This window comes from Pseudorca crassidens, chromosome 5 (assembly GCF_039906515.1).
Source record: "Pseudorca crassidens isolate mPseCra1 chromosome 5, mPseCra1.hap1, whole genome shotgun sequence".
In the NCBI taxonomy this organism is placed as follows: Eukaryota; Metazoa; Chordata; class Mammalia; order Artiodactyla; family Delphinidae; genus Pseudorca; species Pseudorca crassidens.
Genome location: NC_090300.1, coordinates 25,795,348 through 25,816,528, shown reverse-complemented (window position 1 = coordinate 25,816,528; position 21,181 = coordinate 25,795,348). Strand labels below are relative to the sequence as shown.

The 21,181-nt window shown below is 37.7% G+C and overlaps 1 protein-coding gene across 5 annotated transcripts in view; it reads right to left on the bottom strand.

The window, feature by feature from the left end:
• PLSCR4 (phospholipid scramblase 4) overlaps positions 1-19,023 on the bottom strand; it is a 29,855-nt gene extending 10,832 nt beyond the window's left edge. Inside the window, exons 1-3 of one of the 5 annotated variants that reach the window (XM_067737569.1) lie at positions 18,890-19,020; positions 7,131-7,157; positions 5,852-5,956 (exon numbers count right to left, since the gene is read on the bottom strand). In XM_067737569.1, coding sequence (XP_067593670.1) covers positions 5,852-5,956; positions 7,131-7,137 — 112 coding nt within the window. In that variant the 5' untranslated portion in view covers positions 7,138-7,157; positions 18,890-19,020. The other 4 variants (XM_067737570.1, XM_067737571.1, XM_067737572.1 and 1 more) reach the window with 4 other exon arrangements.
• Between the last annotated feature and the right edge of the window lie 2,158 nt (positions 19,024-21,181).

Here is a 21,181-nt window from a genome sequence, read left to right as displayed (position 1 = left end):
TAGTACTTCATTAATAAAAACTAGCGAAATAACAATACTCATGTCAGACAAAATATACTTTAAGACAAAAACTGTTACTAGAGGTAAAGGACATTTTATTATAATAACAGAAGTGTCAGTCCATCAAGAAGACATAACAATTACATACACCTAAAAACAACTTCAAAATACATGAAGCAAAAACTGACACACTTTTGTGAAATAGGCAATCCAACGAACGATAACTGGAGGCTGCAATACCCCACTCACAATAAGGGATAGGACACCTAAGCAGAAGATCAAAAAGGAAATAGAAGTATGAAAAACACTATAAATGAAACAATACATAACAGGCATGTATAGAACACTCTACCCAACAACTACAGACTAAACATTCTTCTCAAATGCACATAGAACCTTCTCCAGGATAGACCTACTGGTTGGCCATAAAGCAAGTCTCAACAAATTTAAGATACCTGAAATCATACAGAGTATATTCTATTACAATGGAATAAAACCAGAAATCAATAATAATAGAAGAAATTTTGGAAATCACAAATATGAGGAAATAAATCAATACACTCTTAAATAAACAAAGGGGTAAAAAGAAATCATGAGAGAAATGAGAAAATACTTTGAGATGAATGAAACAAAAGCACAATATACCAAAGCTTATGGGATGCAGCTAAAACAATGCTTAGAGGGAAATTGACAGCTGTAAACACCTACACTAAAAAAGAAATATCTCAAATCAGTAACCCAACTTTCCACCTTAGAAATAAATCAAACCCAAAGCAAGCAGGAGGAAATAATAAACACTGAAGTAGAAGTGAGTGAAATGAAACAGGAAAAACAATAGACAAAAATCAGCAAAACTGGGCTTCCCTGGTGGCGCAGTGGTTGAGAATCTGCCTGCCAATTCAGGGGACACGGGTTCAAGCCCTGGTCTGGGAAGATCCCACATGCCTCGGAGCAACTGGGCCCGTGAGCCACAACTACTGAGCCTGTGCGTCTGGAGCCTGTGCTCCGCAACAAGAGAGGCCGCGATAGTGAGAGGCCCGCGCACTGCAATGAGAGTGGCCCCCGCTTGCCACAACTAGAGAAAGCCCTCGCACAGAAACGAAGACCCAACACAGCCAAAAATAAATAAATTAATTAATTTTTAAAAAATCAGCAAAACCAAAAGTAGGTTCTTTTAAAAGATCAACAAAATTGAGAAACCTTAAGCCAGACTAACCAAGAAAAAAAAGTAGACTCCAATTATTAAACACAGGGGTGAAAATGGGGATATTACTAAACTTACAGAAATTAAAATGCATCATATGGAAATATTATGAACGGTTGCATGCAAAAGCAGGGTCCTGTGCGTGATCTCTGCACACAGCACCACCAAGGGGGTGGGAAGACCACCCAGGCTACGCCTCCTGCCCAACCCACTGACCCGTCCCTACCCTCACCCCATTTAAGGAACCAGCTCAGTCCCTGCCTCGGGGAGTGAGCAAGGCCACCTGCTTCTTGTTCTCACTCCCTCTGCTGTAGCAGGAATCCCAGTAAAGCCCTGCTTCAACTTCTCATCTGGCCTCTTAACAATTTCTGTTGATTAAATTGTCCAAGGACCTGGGTCTGTAACATATTCACTGGTAGACGCATAGTATGTGAAGTGATTAGAGAGGAGGGGCAACTAACCTAGGCAGAAGAGATACCCTGTGATGTAAGTGCTGACACATTAGACCCAGCCAGCACCTTTACGATGAGCAAAGGTTTTAGATACAGCAGGTACAAAATGAGCAGCTGCACAGAGGAAGCTCAGTACCACAGGAGTAAAGGCCATGCATATATAGAGATTTAGCAAACAAAACAGAAAGGAAGGTGGGGAGGAAGTGACGATTATGAAAGACCTATGCTCTGTGCAAAGGACCTGAACTTTATGCTAGTAAAATGTAAAATGGAGTGAGCAGTTTTACATTTAGAACCTTTATGAATGAGAAGGTTAAATTAGGAAGAAGGTGCCTGCAGGAGTCTAGATGTGAGGTAAGGAAGTTTAATTGTGATGAAAAGAGTAGAAAGTGGAGAAAGAATAATCGACGTTTAAGAGACATATTGTCTTGGCAATAGACTGGATGTGAGGAAAGATTCTCAAGTTTCTGACGTGGGTCCCTGCAGGCCTCCAGTGTAGAGAAAGAACAGAGGGCACGTGTTCCGGAGTGAGATGCCCAAGATGCACTGAGGAATCACTGAGTTTGAGATCCTGGGTCACCCAGGGCAAGTGGTCTACAGGCAGGTGGAAATGCAAGTTTAGAGCAGAGGAGACTGATGCGGGTAGGGGCTAAGGGATTCGTAAGTGGTTAAAGGCAAATGAAACCATATGGGGTGTTCCCAGTATAACTTAGGAGAGTGTAAAAGGACAGGTGAATGGAAGAGGTGAGAGAGAGGACAGGGCAGGGCAGGGCTGGACAGGGGAGTGGCCCAAGGACCTCTGGGGAAGACCCATTTTTAAGGGTAGAGAACACAGACCTCTTGACAGAGACCAGGAGTCAGGAGAGACTAACAGAAAAATAATGGTAACTAGAAACAATGTTAAATTAGAGCTAAGTGAGAAAAAAAGTGCTAATGTCTTTAGAAAAAATGGAGGACATTTCACGTTTCAGTTTGTTGTGAAGAATAGACTTTAATTCCTTTAAGAGCTGTGTTTAAGAGTACCCAAATTGGATTGGAAATCGGATATCCTGCTCATCATTTTTTTAGAACTATTATTAAAAAGCATACAATGCACCTAAAAAGTCACACAAACTATCTCAAAAATACTAATTGTTATATCACTTCAATGAGTTGATGATTAATTCTTCTGGTATTAACCATGTGATTTTAAGATAAAAGTATGTCATGGAACAAAATTTGAGGATCAATAAATTAGAAAGGAAATTACAATTTAGATTATGGTGCTATTCAGTTTAGAGACTATACTTATAAAAAAAATTGTATACAAATGTATGTAATCAAATGATTTTTGTTATAAGTATGTATTATTCAGAGATGTTAAGAGAAGTGAAGAAAAAAACATAATCTAATTACGTGTGGGAAATGTTTTATACTCTCTTTCAAGCTTTAAAATTGCCGTTAAGGGTTCTGATTGTTCTGCAGGAAAACACAACAAAACATGTTTAACTTTGTGTAACTATAGTATCCCACACTTATTTAAATAAAGAACTCTGTTATGGAGCATTTTCCTACCAATGCTAGTGTGAGAAATACTGCTTTATGGGATTTGCGTTTTCTTAGTTATTTTGAATATTATCATCCTTTTTTATTTCAAAAAAGTATGTCATTTTCCTCTTTAAATAGACTACATATAACAAAGGCTTCTTTATTAACTATGTTTTTAAACATATTTGGCCCAAAATTATTTTCAATGGTAACAAATATCCAGTAATGTAATGCAAATGGAATTATATAATTGAATTTAAAGAAATTCATTAAAGCTAAAATTTCAAGTATAGTATTTCAAGTTCCTTAATGTGAATCAAGGGCACACAATTTGCATCAGTATAAATAAGTATATAGTTCAGCCACTAGATGGTGATCACAGTGAATTTTTGTTGCTGATTTTCATAACTGAAAATTCATTACTTGTGCTATTTTTTTGATACAGAAAGGAAGAGACAGACACTTTCCCAGATGAGCAGAACTGATTTATAACCAAGGTTTACTTCTTAGAAACGGTGGAGTTTCTGTTCTACTGGAACCTAAGTTCTTGGATATAGAGTGACTGGTGAATCTAAGACAGATTATGTAGATAATGTTGATAGCCACTGAAGTAAAACAGAGAGAAACGTATATATAGTGATATTACAATGTAGGGTTGTCAAAAACTTGGATTTAGCAGGGGTTAAGCCATAATGAGGGGTTATACTGGATCAGATTCACACATCATGCATACACATGAGGGAAAGGGGAAAAGGAAGCCCTGTTTTCAGAAAACACTACCGGGGCAAAGGCTACCTGAGCTTCATGAATCATATGTCTGGAGCCAAGACAACATCCTTGCCATCATCCTGTGGATACTGGGGTTTCTTCTGCTCTTTCACAGCCTAACTCACTGGTTTCTGCCTCTAAACAAACACTTAAATATATATTTAAAGAAATATCACTATACTTTATCATTTTCTAAATCACTAAAATGTATTTGAATATAATCCTGATTAAAACTATTTCCTTAGTCAAAAGTAAGTGTTGGTTTTTTTTTAGATGTTTTAGGGCTTTAATGTCCTTCACACGGTCAACATAAAACACTGACAATGGATGAACAATAGGGGAAAAGACTGTTCAGCGAAGATCTTCCCGAACTCACGGCATCACTGGTCAAACACCATAAAGAGAACAGTCACATGAACAGTAAGGGAGTTTAACAGAGATTTTTAGTTTAACAGCATAACTGAAAAACAAAGAACCAACCAAGTAAACAAGCAAGCAAGCAACCAACCAACCGTTCTTCTACCCACTGAAAGGAAAGTAAAAGCGAATCAGGGAGCTTCCAAATCTGGTGAAGCAGCTTAAAAAGGGAGAGGGGAGGGGGAAGGGGAGGCACACAACAGTTGAGAACGTAACACTCTACTGCACAAGGTCAAGGATCCTAACATTCTCAAAGTCTCAACATATACCAACAAGAACCATATTATTAGAAATATAAAGGCACAGAGATATAAATGCATAGAGATATAAACTATTTGGTATTAAAAACAGACCTTGCTATATAAACGTATAGTATGTCACTTTTATCTCTTTATGAGAATAACAGTATAAAGAAATATCTCCAGTTTGCCTTTTAGTCTGGAACATCACAACACGGTCGGTGGTGACCTGAATTAACAGCTGCAGAATCCAGAAGACCCCACTGCTGTCATCTTGCAAAGGATCAAAATTCAGCACCTAGACGGCTCCACCCACCCTCCATGCTGTGTGTCTGTGTGTCTCTAAAAATAATAACGTGCAATTTGCATATAATTAAACCCATAGGCATCTTTGAATATGAGATCTAGGGAGGAAAAGTAGCAGCAAAGACAACAGTAGCTAGAATTTGGTAGAAAAGCAAGAGAAGATTTTTTAAAAGCTTCCACTTCAAGTCAGGATTAAGGTTAAGTTTCAACAGCTGGGCTTAGCTGTGGATGTTTTGCTGTTCTCTGGAAAAAAAAGAAAATCTATCATAAGGATGTTCATTCGAGAAAAATACTGTTTGTTTAGTTTTTTTAGCCATGACCAAGTGAAAGAGTAAGAGTATTTTTAATTTTAAAGAATTTACATATTGCCCAAATACTTAGGAGTATCTATTTTCCTGAGTCCCTGAGTACAGTATGAGTTGTGTATTCAGACTTATAAAAATATTTGCTGAACTACAAGCTCCTGAATCAGAACTCAAAGCCATTCACTTCCATTTTTCTGCACTTCTCCTGCCATGTGTCCCAACCAGACCTTCATGACCCTGAGCTTTTGGACATATTGTTCTTTCTGCAAGTATGGCCCTTTCTCCCTTTCCTTCGATTGATAAATTCCTCACGTGCCAGTAAAACTTGATTTCCTCAGTTAGTGCTTCCCTCAAATCCCCAGTAGAGGCAGTTACTGCCCTCTGTGCTCTTCACAGGACAACGTTCTCTTCACATTCAAGCAAAGAGAATGCCATGAATGTTTGCACAACTTCCTTCCTAAGACAGGAATATAATTCTAATTAACATCTAGTAAACTACTCGGCACGCTGTAGGCATCCAGTATTTATTTACTGAATCATTCCATTAATTAATTAGTTAATTTTAAAAGCAATCTTAACTATGAGCATGGTTTTCTGGAGAGGGGCAAGATTCTTCCTGAATATTTAACCTACCTGGTACAAAATGGGAATTGTACTCAGGAGGGGCACCAGGCCTTGGATCAGGTGATTTTATTTGATTCTCCATTTCATCTGCAAGTTGTTCAGGGCCTGTGGGGACTATATTTTGGGGGAGAGAAAGGGGACCTGATTTACAATGGGAATGATAATATGATTACAGAAGATACTCATTTTTTAAATTTTGGTATGCATCAATGAATATAACCAACATGACATACACTCATTTTTTATAAAAAAGCAATTCATTATGTATATTAGACATCAACCTATTAATATATTTGATGAATTTTTAGCCTGAATATGGACTTAAAAATAAAACTAAGCAATTATATTGTTATGATCAAAGCAACAAGCTTTCATGCTAGTGTTCAGCTGACCTGATGCTCATTCCTATCTACATAAACTCCTTGCACAGTAGCAAAACTTCTTTCTCCTATTATATAATAGGGAGAGTACAGTCATTTATAGAGTGCATCTGATTTAGTCCCGAATCCTTTTTGGAAAATGGCTGTGTTTAAATAAATTCAAAGCACAACACAATAAATACTTAATAAATTTAATATATAACATGATGAATACTTAATAAATTTAAAACATAACACAATGAATACTTAATACTTTAAATAGCAGTAATGCTACACACAACTCAGCTGGAGGTGGTTCAGTCTTCATCTCCAGTGAGTCACATTTTTACCATATCCCGCCTAAAAGCAACCTAGATCATTGTAATTGCTGCAAGGGAGGTACTGAAGTCACTTGTCTTGTCCTCTTGTTGAAATTAGAGAAATTACTCACTAGAAGGTAGTCCTGAATCTCTTTAACTGGTTGACTTTTATCTCATAAGAAACACAAATCCCACAGATGTGGTGTTTCTCTCCTTGTATCATCTCCTACATTGCTTGAAAAAGCAGCGCTACTTTTGAGTCTTCTTCTGTAAGGGCAAGCTGCCATCACAGGCTTTTTATTACTATTACCTCTCTTTGCAGATTTACTCTCCTACCTGTATTTTTCCTTTACCTAACTTTCCCCCACATACTTTAGAGATTTTTGCAGTACCTATATGCCAGTATAAAACCCTTTTAATCCTTTTCTGTCAAAGATAAAGAGGAATGTTCATATATATAAATGAACAAATGAATGTATATATATATATATTCTTCAAATATTAAATAAGTGACTTAAAAGTGAAATAAACTCCAATTTTTTAAGGAAAGGAATCACACAGTTCACATTTGAAAATAAAGCATATTAAAATTTATTCACAAAAACTTACCTGACATTTGAAGAATTCTAATTAATCCTGAAAAAAAACACATTTTATACCTTTAAAAATATATTTATATAGTTAGTATTATTATTTAGTGATACATGTAACAAGTTCTGTGATTCTTTTAGTCCCCAGTTACCTTTCTTTCATTCCTTCATTAATTCAACAAATATTTCCTGAGCATCTATTATGTACCAGGGACTATTATAGGTGTTGAAAATACAGCAGTAAACCAGATGGACACTCTGCTGGAGATTATATTCTAGTGGAGTGAAACATATCAAGAGATATTTAAGATTAAATTTAGACAGTACAGTTATGAAGAAAACAAAGTTAAAGATTAAGAAAAACATGGATGAGGCGCTCGAGGAGGGTCAGGGAAAAGCTCTCTCAGGAGGTGAGCTTTCAGCTATCTGAACTATGACAGAAAGCATTATACTAAAAATGTAGGAAGAGAGTTCCCAAAAGACAAGAAAGTAAGTGCAAACGCCTTGAGATGGCAATGAGCTTGGGCAATGACCAAGGGAGAGAAAGAGGTCAGGTGTGACTGGAACACAGGGAAAGAAGAGAACCGAGGTCAGAGATGGAGACAGAGGTCTGATCATACCTGAAACTCATGGCAAAATGTTTGGAATCTGTTGTAATTGCAGTTGGGGGTCTTTGGAAGACTTTAATCAGTGGAGTGACCAGATCTGATTTAAACTTTATCTTGAGGGGCAGGAGTAGAAGCAGTGGGGGAGGGATGGCAGCAGTAATCCAGGTGGGAGCTGATGCTGGCTTAGACTGGGGAGGTGACATGAGAGAGGGTCAGATGCCGTCAGATGCATAACAAGATTTGGAAGCAGAATCCACAAGAGTTGCTGATGGACTAAGTAAAGAGAGGAGTCGAGGATGAGTCTCATTTTTTAAGCCAGGGTACCCGAGCTGATGGTGATGCCATTAGCTGAACTAGAGAGGAAGATGGTGGGAAAATGTTGGGACTGGGGAGGGCAGGAATCAAAAGTTTAAATCGGGACATGTTATGTTTAAAGAAGAGTCCAAGAGAAGACATGTTAAACATTTAAATAAAAAACATGTATATGTGAACATTATGAGAATAACTCAGAGAAGTAATCTAGAAGTTGGGATGATATTTGAAACAAGGGGTGGAGGTTGGGGAGAGAGTTCATTGATTTCATTAATTCAATCAAGGGGAAAAGATTATTACAGAAAGGAATTTCAGTATTTCAGGTTTCTGAGTTCTGGGTGATGACAAATAACAAGGAGAAAACATCAGCAAAAGCTATAATACACTGAATGCTTATCAAATGTCAGGAAAAGGCAGAGCACTTTTCATATATTATCTCCAATTTGCACAGCAAAGAAACCATAAACAAAATGAAAAGACGACCCACAGAATGGGAGAAAATATTTGCAAATGATACGACCAATAAGGGATTAACCTCCAAAATGTACAAACAGCTCATGCAGCTCAATATCAAAAAAACAAACCATTCAGTCAAAAAATGGGCAAAAGATCTAAATAGACATTTATCCAAAGAAGACATGCAGATGGCCAAGGGGCACATGAAAAGATGCTTAACATCACTAATTATTAGAGAAATGCAAATCAAAACTACAATGAGGTATCACCTCACAGCAGTCAGAATGGCCATCATCAAAATGTCTACAAACAACAAATGCTGGAGAGGGTGTGGAGAAAAGGGAACCCTCCTACACTGTTGGTGGGAATGTAAATTGGTGTAGCCACTATGGAGAACAGTATGGAGGTTCCTTAAAAAGCTAAAAACAGAGCTACCATATGACTACCATATGATCCAGCAATCTCACTCCTGGGCATATATCTGGAGAAAAACATGGTTCGAAAGGATACATGCACCTCAATGTTCACTGCAGCACTGTTTACAATAGCCAAGACATGGAAGCAATCTAAATGTCCATTGACAGATGAATGGATAAAGAAGATGTGGTACATATATACAATGGAATATTATTCAACTATTAAAAAAATGAAATAATGTCATTTGCAGCAACATGGATGGACCTGGAGATTATCATACTAAGTGAAGTAGGTCAGACAGAGAAAGACAAATATGATAACGCTTATATGTGGAATCTGAAAAAAAATGATACAAATGAACTTATTTACAAAACAGAAACAGACTCACAGACATAGAGAACGAACTTATGGCTACCAGCGGGGGAAGGGTGGGGGAAGAGATAGATTGCAAGTTTGGGACTGACATGTACACACTGCTATATTTAAAATAGATAACCAACAAGGGCCTACTGTATAGCACAGGGACCTCTGCTTAATACTCTGTAATAACCTAAATGAGAAAAGAATTTGAAAAAGAATAGACACATGTATATGTATAACTGAATCACTCTGCTGTACACCTGAAACTAACACAACATTGTTAATCAACTATACTCCAATATAAAATAAAAATTAAAACCAAACCAAAAAAAAAAAAAAAACAAGGACTTCCCTGGTAGTGCAGTGCTTAAGAATCCACCTGCCAATGCAGGGGACACGGGTTCGAGCCCTGGTCCGGGAAGATCCCACATGCCGTGGGGCAACTGGGCATGAGTGCCACAACTACTAAGCCTGTGCTCTGGAGCCCACGAGCCACAACTGCTGAGCCTGTGCGCCTAGAGCCTGTGCTCCACAACAAGAGAAGCCACCGCAATGAGAAGCCCATGCACCGCAACGAAGAGTAGCCCCCACTCGCTACAACTAGAGAAAGCCCGTGCACTGCAACAAAGACCCAACACAGCCAAAAATAAATAAATAAATAAATAAACTGGAAAAAAAGTAAATAAACAAAACAATGTAATAGTGAAAAAAACAAATGAAAACATCTAATACGTAAATGGCCAATGCTGCTAAACTCAAGTACTTCTAAGTTCCCAGTCCATGTTCTTTCCAATGAGTTGTCCTGCTTATCAGAGTACAGAATGTGGTCATTTGTGTTGCTCCAGTAGGGTAGAAATCACCGATACAGGGTAGGTATGCCAAAGAAGCATTGGAACACTATATGAGTGAGTAGTCAATACAGACTGAGTTGACCCAGCAAATGTTACCATGGCATAAGCCAGTATGTAGATTCTAGCCTCCTGCCAAGCCTGCGTCAGTCTTGGACCATTTCCTCTCCCTCTCTGGAGCTGGAGTTAGTTGTACAACGTCCTACGTGTCTTAAAAGTAAAAACAGCTCCCTGGAGCACATCACAAATCCGGACCCAACTGCAGGCCAACCAAGAGTTTCAGGAACTGGTCCTATTCCTTTAATGATGGTAATATCTGGTGTTTAGGAAAATGCCCCTACCTTTCTAGAAACTTAAATGCTGGACATTCCTAGGAATGTACTCTCAAGTGACTGCATGTGTACACACAGGTTATATACGAGAATATTCTTGACACACTGTTCATACTAAAAGAAACTAAAAACATTTCCAGTGCCCATCAGTGGTACACTGGATAAATATATTCTGGTATATTTATATGATATAATAGTATACTGTAGTGAAAACAAAGTACAGCCATACCCATCAACAGAGATGAATCTCGAAATTACAACACTGTACAAAAAAAAAAGCAGTCATAGGAGAACACATATGAGTCCATTTAAGAATGTTCAAAAGCAGGAAATGAGACAAAACGCTTTTTTTCTGATACATGTATGGGGGAAACTTTAAAGAATAAAATTAGGTAATTAATAACACAAAATTTAGGAAAATGGTTACCTGTGGAAAAGAAGTGATGTGGGTAAACTGTTTAGCTCTGGCCCCCAAGGGGCTTGAAGTTCCTGCTAATGTTCTAGTTCTAATAGGGTGGTGAAACAGGGGTGATGGGTTGTTACTAGTTTTTAAAGAGTACATATACGTTTATATCTGCATATTTATATGTATGACATTGTTTCACAATAAAAAAGAACCATCTGACAGTTATATGTTTAGTGTAACTTTCTAACTAAACATCTATTGTTCCTTTCTACATCAAGCCTGGGGATTGCAAACTGTCAAATAACTGTGATGGAAAGTAATTAGAACAGATTATTGAGTGCCTTAGTAAAAACAGGCCAAATTATCAATCTATCTATCCATCTATTCATCCATTCATCCATATATCCATCCAACTATCTAGAGTGGCAAATGGTACAGCATAGTGCAAAAGTGGCATATGTTAACAATTGCTGAAGCTAAGTGAAGACAGATTTGAATATTTTTATTACAAAAACAAAAAACTTGAAGGAAAACAAGTACATAATTCTGGACCCCAAAAGTGAAATAATACCTCTGGGGTCCAGGCCTGGAAATCTGTACTTTTAACACAGTCCCAGGTGATCCTTTTGATCAGGCATGTTTGGACTGATATAGTGTAAAGAAAAATAACAGCTCTCAACCATGCCAGGCAGAAATTAGCATTCAAATGTGATTCCAGTGATTGAAAAACACCTTGAAAAAATAAACCAATTTTGAAAAAATTTTAAATCTATAAGAATATTTTTTAAAGTAACTAATATCAATGAATTTAAAGTAAAATACACCTACACATTGCCTAACAAGCTGCAGGTGCTCTTGGAATTTGTTTAGTCCTCCCTCCTTTGAGCCACTGGTTTCTTTTTTTTCCACCACTCTAAATGCTCTCCCCATTCTTAAAAATTTTACAATATAGTTTTGTTTTTTTTTAACATCTTTATTGGGGTATAATTGCTTTACAATGGTGTGTTAGTTTCTGCTTTATAACAAAGTGAATCAGCTATATGTATACGTATATCCCCATATCCCCACCCTCTTGAGCTTCCCTCCCACCCTCCCTATCCCACCCCTCTAGGTGGTCACAAAGCACGGAGCTGATCTCCCTGTGCTATGCGGCTGCTTCCCACTAGCTATCTATTTTACATTTGGTAGTGTATATATGTCAGTGCTACTCTCTCACTTTGTCCCAGCTTCCCCTCCCCTGCTGTGTCCTCAGGTCAGTTCTCTACATCTGCGTCTTTATTCCTGCCCTGCCACTACGTCCATCAGTACCATTTTTATAGATTCCATATATATGCGTTAGCATACGGTATTTTTCTCTTTCTTACTTATAAAAGAACCTTATCTTAATAAACTGCCTTTAAAGTTCAAATATGTTGTAAGATTTTTGTTTTAAGTGATACATTCTCATTCTCATAGGAGTACAGAATGAAACAGTAGTAACTGTAAACTACATAAGTATCTAGCACATAAATATCTAACACATATAAGAAAACACATTATAGTGAAACGTTATAAAAATCATATTCCTTTAAAAATATGGTCACAATAATTTCGTAAAAATAATTAAGATGCTTACAATAATCTGCATAATTATAATATGGAAAGTTTTCTTTTTAAAAGTATTTAAAATCTAGAGAATATGCTAAAGAATAAATAATATTTCCTTTTCAAATTTTCTATAAGAAATGTATAATAGGGCTTCCCTGGTGGCGCAGTGGTTGAGAGTCCGCCTGCCGATGCAGGGGACACGGATTCGTGCCCCGGTCCGGGAAGATCCCACATGCCGCGGAGCGGCTGGGCCTGTGAGCCATGGCCGCTGAGCCTGCGCGTCTCGAGCCTATGCTTCGCAACGGGAGAGGCCACAACAGTGAGAGGCCCGCGTACCGAAAAAAAAAAAAAGAAATGTATAATAGATTTTATAATCTGAAATGAAAAAAATAATAGAAATAGAACTGACAATCTAGACTCTTACAGTGAATTTAACTAAAAAGACCTGAGATCTATAAAAGATGAAAACTTTACACACCCTTCCAAACACAATTCTCTTTACAGACTTGAAGCCAAAATCTTGGCTCCTGTGGTGTATTGTGTTAGTTTTATGGGTTTCCTAGTCACCAGGGAACTAGATAGTTGAGTGGACTCAGTATGAATGGATTAAAGTCCGATGATTGTGAAGGATTCTGTCATTCCTGTTCCACACCTTGGCAACTTAATAGGTTGCTGTTACATGGGCTGGAATTAAGAAACTATCCTACTCAAAAAGCAATTACAGAGGCCTGCACTAACAAGATAAATTTAGGTCTGTTACTTCGGAATAAAACATGCAGTAGAAGTAACCCAGAGACACATAGAATCTTTCATTAGAACAATACATGGAATATACATTTAATTATATATTTGCATGAAATTAATCCTACAAGAAACTTGACAGAAATGGTGACTAATTTTCACTATGAACAAATAAAAATGTTGGAAAATCTAATCAATTTATGAAAAATCTAATCAATTTATGTTCTGTTTTTATAATTTATACAAATATTTTTCTTATTTTAGTCACACTATGGTTCCTTCCAAACAAAAGGTCTATGGTAGGACATTTCCTTTTTTTAGCAGGAGGTTGGTTATTCAGCTTTATTTAAAAACAAAAGAATTAGATTAAATGGGAGCAAACTGATAGTCACAGTTGATAGATAACTTTTTTTTTTTTTGCGGTACGCAGGCCTCTCACTGTTTTGGCCTCTCCCGCTGCGGAGCACAGGCTCCGGACGCGCAGGGTCAGCGGCCATGGCTCACGGGCCCAGCCGCTCCGCGGCACGTGGGATCCTCCCGGACCAGGGCACGAACCCATATCCCCTGCATCGGCAGGCAGACTCTCAACCACTGCGCCACCTGGGAAGCCCGATAGATAACTTTTATTAAACGTATTAGCTTAATTTTTTAAAAGAGAATATGAGGTCTCTCCATTTTAGCTTTCAGAGGAGGCATGTTTTTGTTACCTGGAGTACAAAAAATTCCAGAAGAATAATATAATCATGATGTTTATATAATACATTTTAGGAAACATTACCATGACAATCATGATATGTAAAAGATTGCCAGATAATGACTTATTGTGTCATTTTCTGGCTAGTCTTCTAGTATTAAAAACTAACAAAACAGGATGTCAGGTGACCTACAATTAAATCATTTTGATAAGTAACCTTACATTTTAAAATGTGTTATCTGCAAAAGTACATATATTTATATCACAAAAAGGATCCTTCCTACCTAGAGCCCCATTTCCCTTCTCAAAAGGCAGCCATAGATACTAGATTTTTTGTGTCTTTCAAGAGGTTTTTCTAAGCAAACACAAACTAATATATATGCCTTTTAATACAAACGGCAGTTTCCTATATACTGTTTTGTATCTTGTTTTTTCATTTATTAAAATTCTTTGATGTTGATTACATTTCAGTTCATATAACCTTATTATTTTTAAAGGCTGCACCACAGTTCAACCGGCTGCTTGATGAAAATTTAAATTGTTCCCAAATGTATGCCATTACAAACAATGCTGAAATAAATTGATATATTTTATGCACCAGTGTATTGAATCCCTGGAAGCAGAACTGATGGATAAAAGTTTTGAACATTTTTATTTTGACATATATTGTCAAACTCTTCACCAAGAATCTGAATCAACTCACATACCAGACAAAAATGTGTTAATTTCTAACACTATGTTTTATCAAAATTTTGTCATTGTTAATCTGAAAGGTGAAAACATTCCAGTTTTATTTTCCATATCTTGAGCATTTTTTACTCTTTGCTTAAAAGTCATTTTCAGCTCCATTTCTGTGAACTGCCTGTTTGTCATGTGCCCATTTTTCTGTTTGCTAGGTTTTGTAAAAAGTTTCTTTTCAAGCTGCTCAACATCACTAATTATTAGAGAAATGCAAATCAAAACTACAATGAGGTATCACCTCACACCAGTTAGAAGGTATCACCTCACACCAGTAGATTTTCATCAGAAAATCTACAAGCAACAAATGCTGGAGAGGGTGTGAAGAAAAGGGAACCCTCTTGCACTGCTGGTGGGAATGTAAATTGATACAGCCACTATGGAGAACAGTATGGAGGTTCCTTAAAAAACTAAAAATAGAATTACCATACGATCCAGCAATCCCACTACTGGGCATATACCCAGAGAAAACCATAATTCAAAAAGACACATGCACCCCAATGTTCATTGCAGCACTATTTACAATAGCCAGGTCATAGAAGCAACCTAAATGCCCATCGACAGACGAATGGATAAAGAAGATGTGGTACAGATATACAATGGAATATTACTCAGCCATAAAAAGGAACAAAACTGGGTCATTTGTAGAGACGTGGCTGGATCTACAGACTGTCATACAGAGTGAAGTCAGTCAGAAAGAGAAAAACAAAATCATATATTAACCCATATATGTGGAACCTAGAAAAATGGTACAGATGAACCAGTTGGCAGGGCAGAAATTGAGACACAGATGTAGGGAACAAACATATGGACACCAAGGGGGGAAAGCGGCAGGGGGATGGGGATGGTGGTGTGATGAATTGGGCGATTGGGATTGACATATATACACTAATATGTATAAAATGGATAACTAATAAGAACCTGCTGTATAAAAAGAAAATTTCATTTTATGTTAAGAATTTTTTCTCAAATTTGTCATGAATGTTTACATTTTTGCCACGCATTCTTTTTGATTTTTTTTGTAGTCTAATTTTTGCCTGTTTTACTGATTTTGAAAATGTGATAATACTCAGTAGTGTTGATAATGTGATGAGAGAAATATACTCTTACAAACTTTTTGAAGTACAGCATCTCTCTCATCCTGAAGAATGAGTACTATAAAAGTGATTTTAGGACAATGTTACTGAAATATATAAAGAGTATAAAAACTACTGTATTTTCTGTTTATAAAAATGTTAACAGGCTGTGAAATCCCTCAAGCAAAACTTCAATTATGTGCTTATAGGAAACATCATAGCAATCAATACTGAGGAAGTAGATAAAGGAAGGGATTTTCAAAGAAAGAAGCTGAAAGAGAACATTCAAAGAGAAAGTAAATGAAGTGAACAATATGAAAAGCTCTGTGAAAGAAAATATATTTCTTCTACACTGAATGATAACTAATATATCCAGAAAGGAATTATATACCTAAATTACTAATTATAATCTCAAGATCTTTACTATTTATTATTTTATTTTTCCTATTATAAAAATATCACATTTTATTTACAAATATGCATATATTTACAGAAAACATGAATCTACATAATATATGCATACCTCAGAGCTATTGCATGTTCAGTTCCAGACCACAATAAAACAAATACACATATATACATATAAATATATGTATATATATACACCATATACATAAACATTTATACATACTGTGGTACAACTTGTTTTTTTGTTTCTGTTTGTTTTCAATTTATAATATACTTCGGACATACTTCCACCTTAGAACATTTAGAACTATCAAATGTTTTAAACTATTATTATTCCACTGTAGATGTACAATTAATTATGTAACCAAATTCCAATCAATGGTTACAAAACTATTCCCAAGTTTTCTATTACAAACAATCCTACTGTGACCATCTTTTTTGGTTTTTTTTTTTTTTTGTGACCATCTTTGACACAGATTTTTATGTGCACACTTAGGAGCACGATGAATTCCAATAAATGAATGGATATTAAAATTTTTAAGTTATCACCATAAAAAAGTTTTACCAATACATTTCCACTAAGAGTTTGTAAGAGTATATTTCTCTCACCATACTATCAACAATACTGAGCATTATCACATTTTCAAAATCAGTAAAACAGGCAAAAATGGTCTTACTTTAATTGCATTTTTCTGATAATTAATGTGGCTGAGTCTTCATTCCCCTTATCATTTGTGTTTCTCTTACTTTGAATTCACACTTTTTATTCTCAGATTGGATGGTTGATCTTAAAAGTCCTTAATGAGAGTTCTAGGCATATTAGAAAATTAGCTCTTTTTCTGTTAACAATTTCCATTTGTATCTGTTTTGTTTTGTTTTTCTTGCATGCAAATGTTAAGAATCATGTCCCTACATGGGCTTTAGGTTTTTCTATCAACCTCAAAAATGCTTTCCCACATGCTACACTCACAAACATTCATCCAGCTTTTCTTCTTTTTTAGGTTTCATATATTTCAACTTAAATTAGTAAATCATCTAGATTTCATTTGTATGTTAAGAGTGAGGGAAAGTTCAAGTTTTATTATTAGGTTTCCCAAATAAACACCTGATTGTCCATACATGATGGATTAAATGTTATTTATTCTCCATTCCCTATTTTAAATGTATGTTTATCAAATGTCAGCTTTCCTTTTATTCTTAAATGTCTCTTCAGTTTCTTTGATTTGTCTGGTAGTAGATCTATTCCCCCTAGTGGCCTTTTAATCACTACAGCTTTATAAGACCTTTTATTATATTGCAAAATCCCCAGATATATGTATACATATGTACATTTTTCTTTGAATTGAAAACTTCCTGGCAAGTAGTTATTTTTCCCCTTGAGCTAAACAGTTGCTTTAAAAACAAAAAAATTCGGTTAGGATTCTGTTTAATTTATATGTTCTTTTAGAGAAATGATACCTTTGTCTAGAAGAATGTTATGTATTTCATTGTATTTTTATCTATACATTCTCATATATAGTATATTTTCATCTATGTCCCTAGATCTTTACATCTTTTTTAAAATACGTTTTTCAAGTTATTTCATGCCAAACGGAATGGTTTATTTTGTTCTATTTTCCAGTTTATATATATATATATATATATATATAAAACATCTATTGATAACTGTAAATTGCAGTTAGATGCAATTAGACACTTCACTAAACTTTCTTATTTTTTCTATGAGATTTTCAGTTGTTTTCTGTTGATTCTCAAGGTACACGATTGTATTATGTGTAAAAAGTGATAATGTTGTGTCTTCTTTTCTAATCAGAATGTTAACGTGTCCTCCTGCCTACCTCACTGGCCTATACAACTCAACAACGTCATAGAGTATGATGATGAGCATTCTTGGCTTTTCTAAATTTCCTGGAAGTGATGCTAGTGTTCCAAGATTTACCGTAAGAGCAAGACAGACAGATGGAGGGTATCCTACTCGTAATGCAGTAACACCCAATATAAAATATTAAAGCTTTACCCTTTTACGTAGGTGGGAAATCGACCTTAGTGCATAATATCTTCATCTCTGTACTAGTTTGGGTAGATAACACACTAAATACGCAACAAAGTAAAAACTCAACTAAATCGTAGGTCCTAAGAGCAGAAAACAAATGAAACAAAATTCTAAGTCTTGAAACATAAACGTTTTATTTTATAGAAACAAACCAACTGTACGCCGAAATAAATTACCACCCGCCCCCCAAGTCTGCCTGAATGCTAAAGCGAGAGTTGGGTTCTCTCCTGTAACTCCCGTCGCTCTGCCAGCAAAGCACGTCAAGAAGTGGCTGCAAACCCTTTTACCTGCGAGTCGGCCAGGCCCGGGTCCGCAAAGCTGCGCTGAGCGAGCGCCCGCCAGAGACGCCAGCGGAGCCGCCTCCGGGGCAGGAGACGCGGGAAAGGTGCGCAGCGCGGCCGGGCAGCGCAGCCAGCTCTCCGGGGCACGCTTCTCCGCGGCCGGAACGCTCTCCCCAACACAGCCTCAGTCCCGGGGCCACGACCGCCGACTTCAGATCCAGGGGGCCCCGACCCCTCACCCAGCGCCGGAGACGGCTCGCTGCCAGCCAGGCCCACGCGTCCACCTGGCAGACATGCGCCGAGCGCCCCGAAACTTCGGAAACCACCTGGGGATGCGGCGCGGGGCGCGACGGGCCGGGGGGCAGCCAGCCCAGGACACGGCGTGCCCCCGCGTCCGCCGGCCTCGGGCCTCTCTTCGAGGCGCCCGCGACCCGGCTCTCCGCCCGCCCGGCCCCACTCACCGCCCGGCCAGCCGTCCACTCGGCACCCGCGACGCCAGGCCTGGGGTCTGAGTTTATCCAGGGAGAAAAGAGAAAGGGGCGGGGCGGGGAAATGGAGAAGGAAGAGGAGGATTTTGCAATGAAAAACCACACAGAGCCCCGCAGGCGACTGGGAGGAGGGTCGGGGGCGTGGTCCCGCGGGCGGGGACCCTCCCCGGGGCGCCTTCTCCCCGCCCCGCCCCGCCCCCGCGCTGGGAGCTCTGCTGCCGCGGGTCCGCTGCCCCTGGAGGCACGGGCCGCTGCTGAAGCCGGCTTTCCAGTAAAAATGCACAGGAGACAGGAAAAGAGGGAAAACTAGTTGTCACCGCTCACATGTGAGGTGAAGAAAAAGATAAAAGCAAGTCGACGGCTGCCTCTAATCCTAAAGGCACTTTCTAGAGCCTGTGAGGCAGGGCTTCGTGGCAGAGATCAAAGAGCCCAGAAAGGAAAAGAAGAAGCCAGCCTTTCCTAAGAGCCCTGTTAATTTGCATCTGTCCCACACCCCAGACCCTTGGCTTGGAGAATTGACCTTGGCGATGCAATGCGGGCTGGAAACACTCAGGCGCGGGGCCCAGGCATTTGTTTTCCTTTCCACTGGATTGGAGGAGGCCAGTTTGATGTTAGAGGGAGGTAGGGAGGAAGGGGTGCCAGAAAAGAGGAGTGGGGGAGCTGGATCGCCTATGTTTTCTGAGAGGAAAATGGCATTTGTTAATTACTGTTGTTAGGCACAAGTATTGGTTTCAAACTAATGAAGTTTAGATCTGTGGTCCATGGGAAGGAACACAACCCACTGACAGGAACTTAGGGAATCTAGATATCTCTGACCTTATAAAGAATCAGAACTGGACAGAAGTAAATTAGATTAAGTTCTGAAGAGTACTTGGCAGTGCCCCACTATGGGAGAAGTTTGGATAGGGGAAGGCGTATGGGAGTGGAGTTCTGGAATTTTCCATTTTCCCCTTATGAATGCTATCTGCTACTGTGTATGTGAAATAGATTTTAAAAATTCATATTGCATTTCTCAGTAATAATTGCATGGGACATTACCCAGATACTGAAATAATGTTATATTGAAAGCATAAAACGAAGTAGTGCCGAAACTACAGCTAAATATGATACTATTTATTAGCTTTGTTTTAAATTCATGAGTGATTCAGAGATTGAGTTTATGAATGCAAACCTCCAAAATGATCACATGAATGATCCCCAATAATTCAGGAGCAAAACATGGCTTGTGAAACATATTGCTTTGGGGAGGGATAAAGAAACGATTGAAAGTATTTCATATGCCCCAAATCCCAAGTTTTGAGGGGAAGAATAATGATCAAACCTATGTCTATGAAATTCCTGATCTGGTGATGTTCCAACTCAAATCCTTCAGGGGATGAAAACTTTACTGTTTTTTGTACTAATCCTACGTTACTTGCCCTATTGCTCCTTAGCTACATCTCTTAGTATTATTTTATTTTTATTGTTTTTTCCCACATTACCACAATCTTCTTAGAGTTAATATTGTACCTCTTCACGTGAAATTAGGAAGTTTGCAAAGCACTTTTTGGTACCTCAATTCTATATGTCATTGCTATCATGTTTTACATGCACACAAATTATAGACTACATAATTAAATGTTATGTTTTGCTAAAGCAATCAGTTGTCTTTACAGCTATTAGGAGATGAAAAATAGTTTTTATATTTACCCACAAATACACAGTTATCTGCTTTTCATTTTTTCTGGTAGTTAAAGAGTTTTATCTATTGTCACATCCCTTCAGGCTGGGGAATTTCCTTTAGCATTTCTTGTAGTGCAGAACAGCTAGAGATAAATTCTCTCAGCACTGTTTAATCTGAAAGTATTTTTTTGCATGCATTTTAAAATATCTTCACTGGATATAGAATTCTGAGTGGACAGATTTTTCTTTTCTTCCCCAACAGTTTTGAGTTACATTTTTATCTAATGGGATTCAGATTTTTGGCTTTAAGGTAAAGTTTTTAGCTTTGGTTTTCTGCAATTAGGCTGTGATGTGTGGTTTTCTTTGTATTTATCCTCATTGGAAGTCTTTGAGCATCACAGACAGATGATAGGTTGATATTTTCACCATTTGGGAAACTTGCAACCATTATTTCTTTAACTTACCTCCCTACACCATTCTCTGTTCTTTCCTTCTGTAAATTCAATTAAATGTATCTTAGACCATTTAATGTTGCCTCACAGGTCAGCAAGACTTGTTTACTTTTTTCCAATACAGTAAGTCCCCTACATACGAATGAGTTCC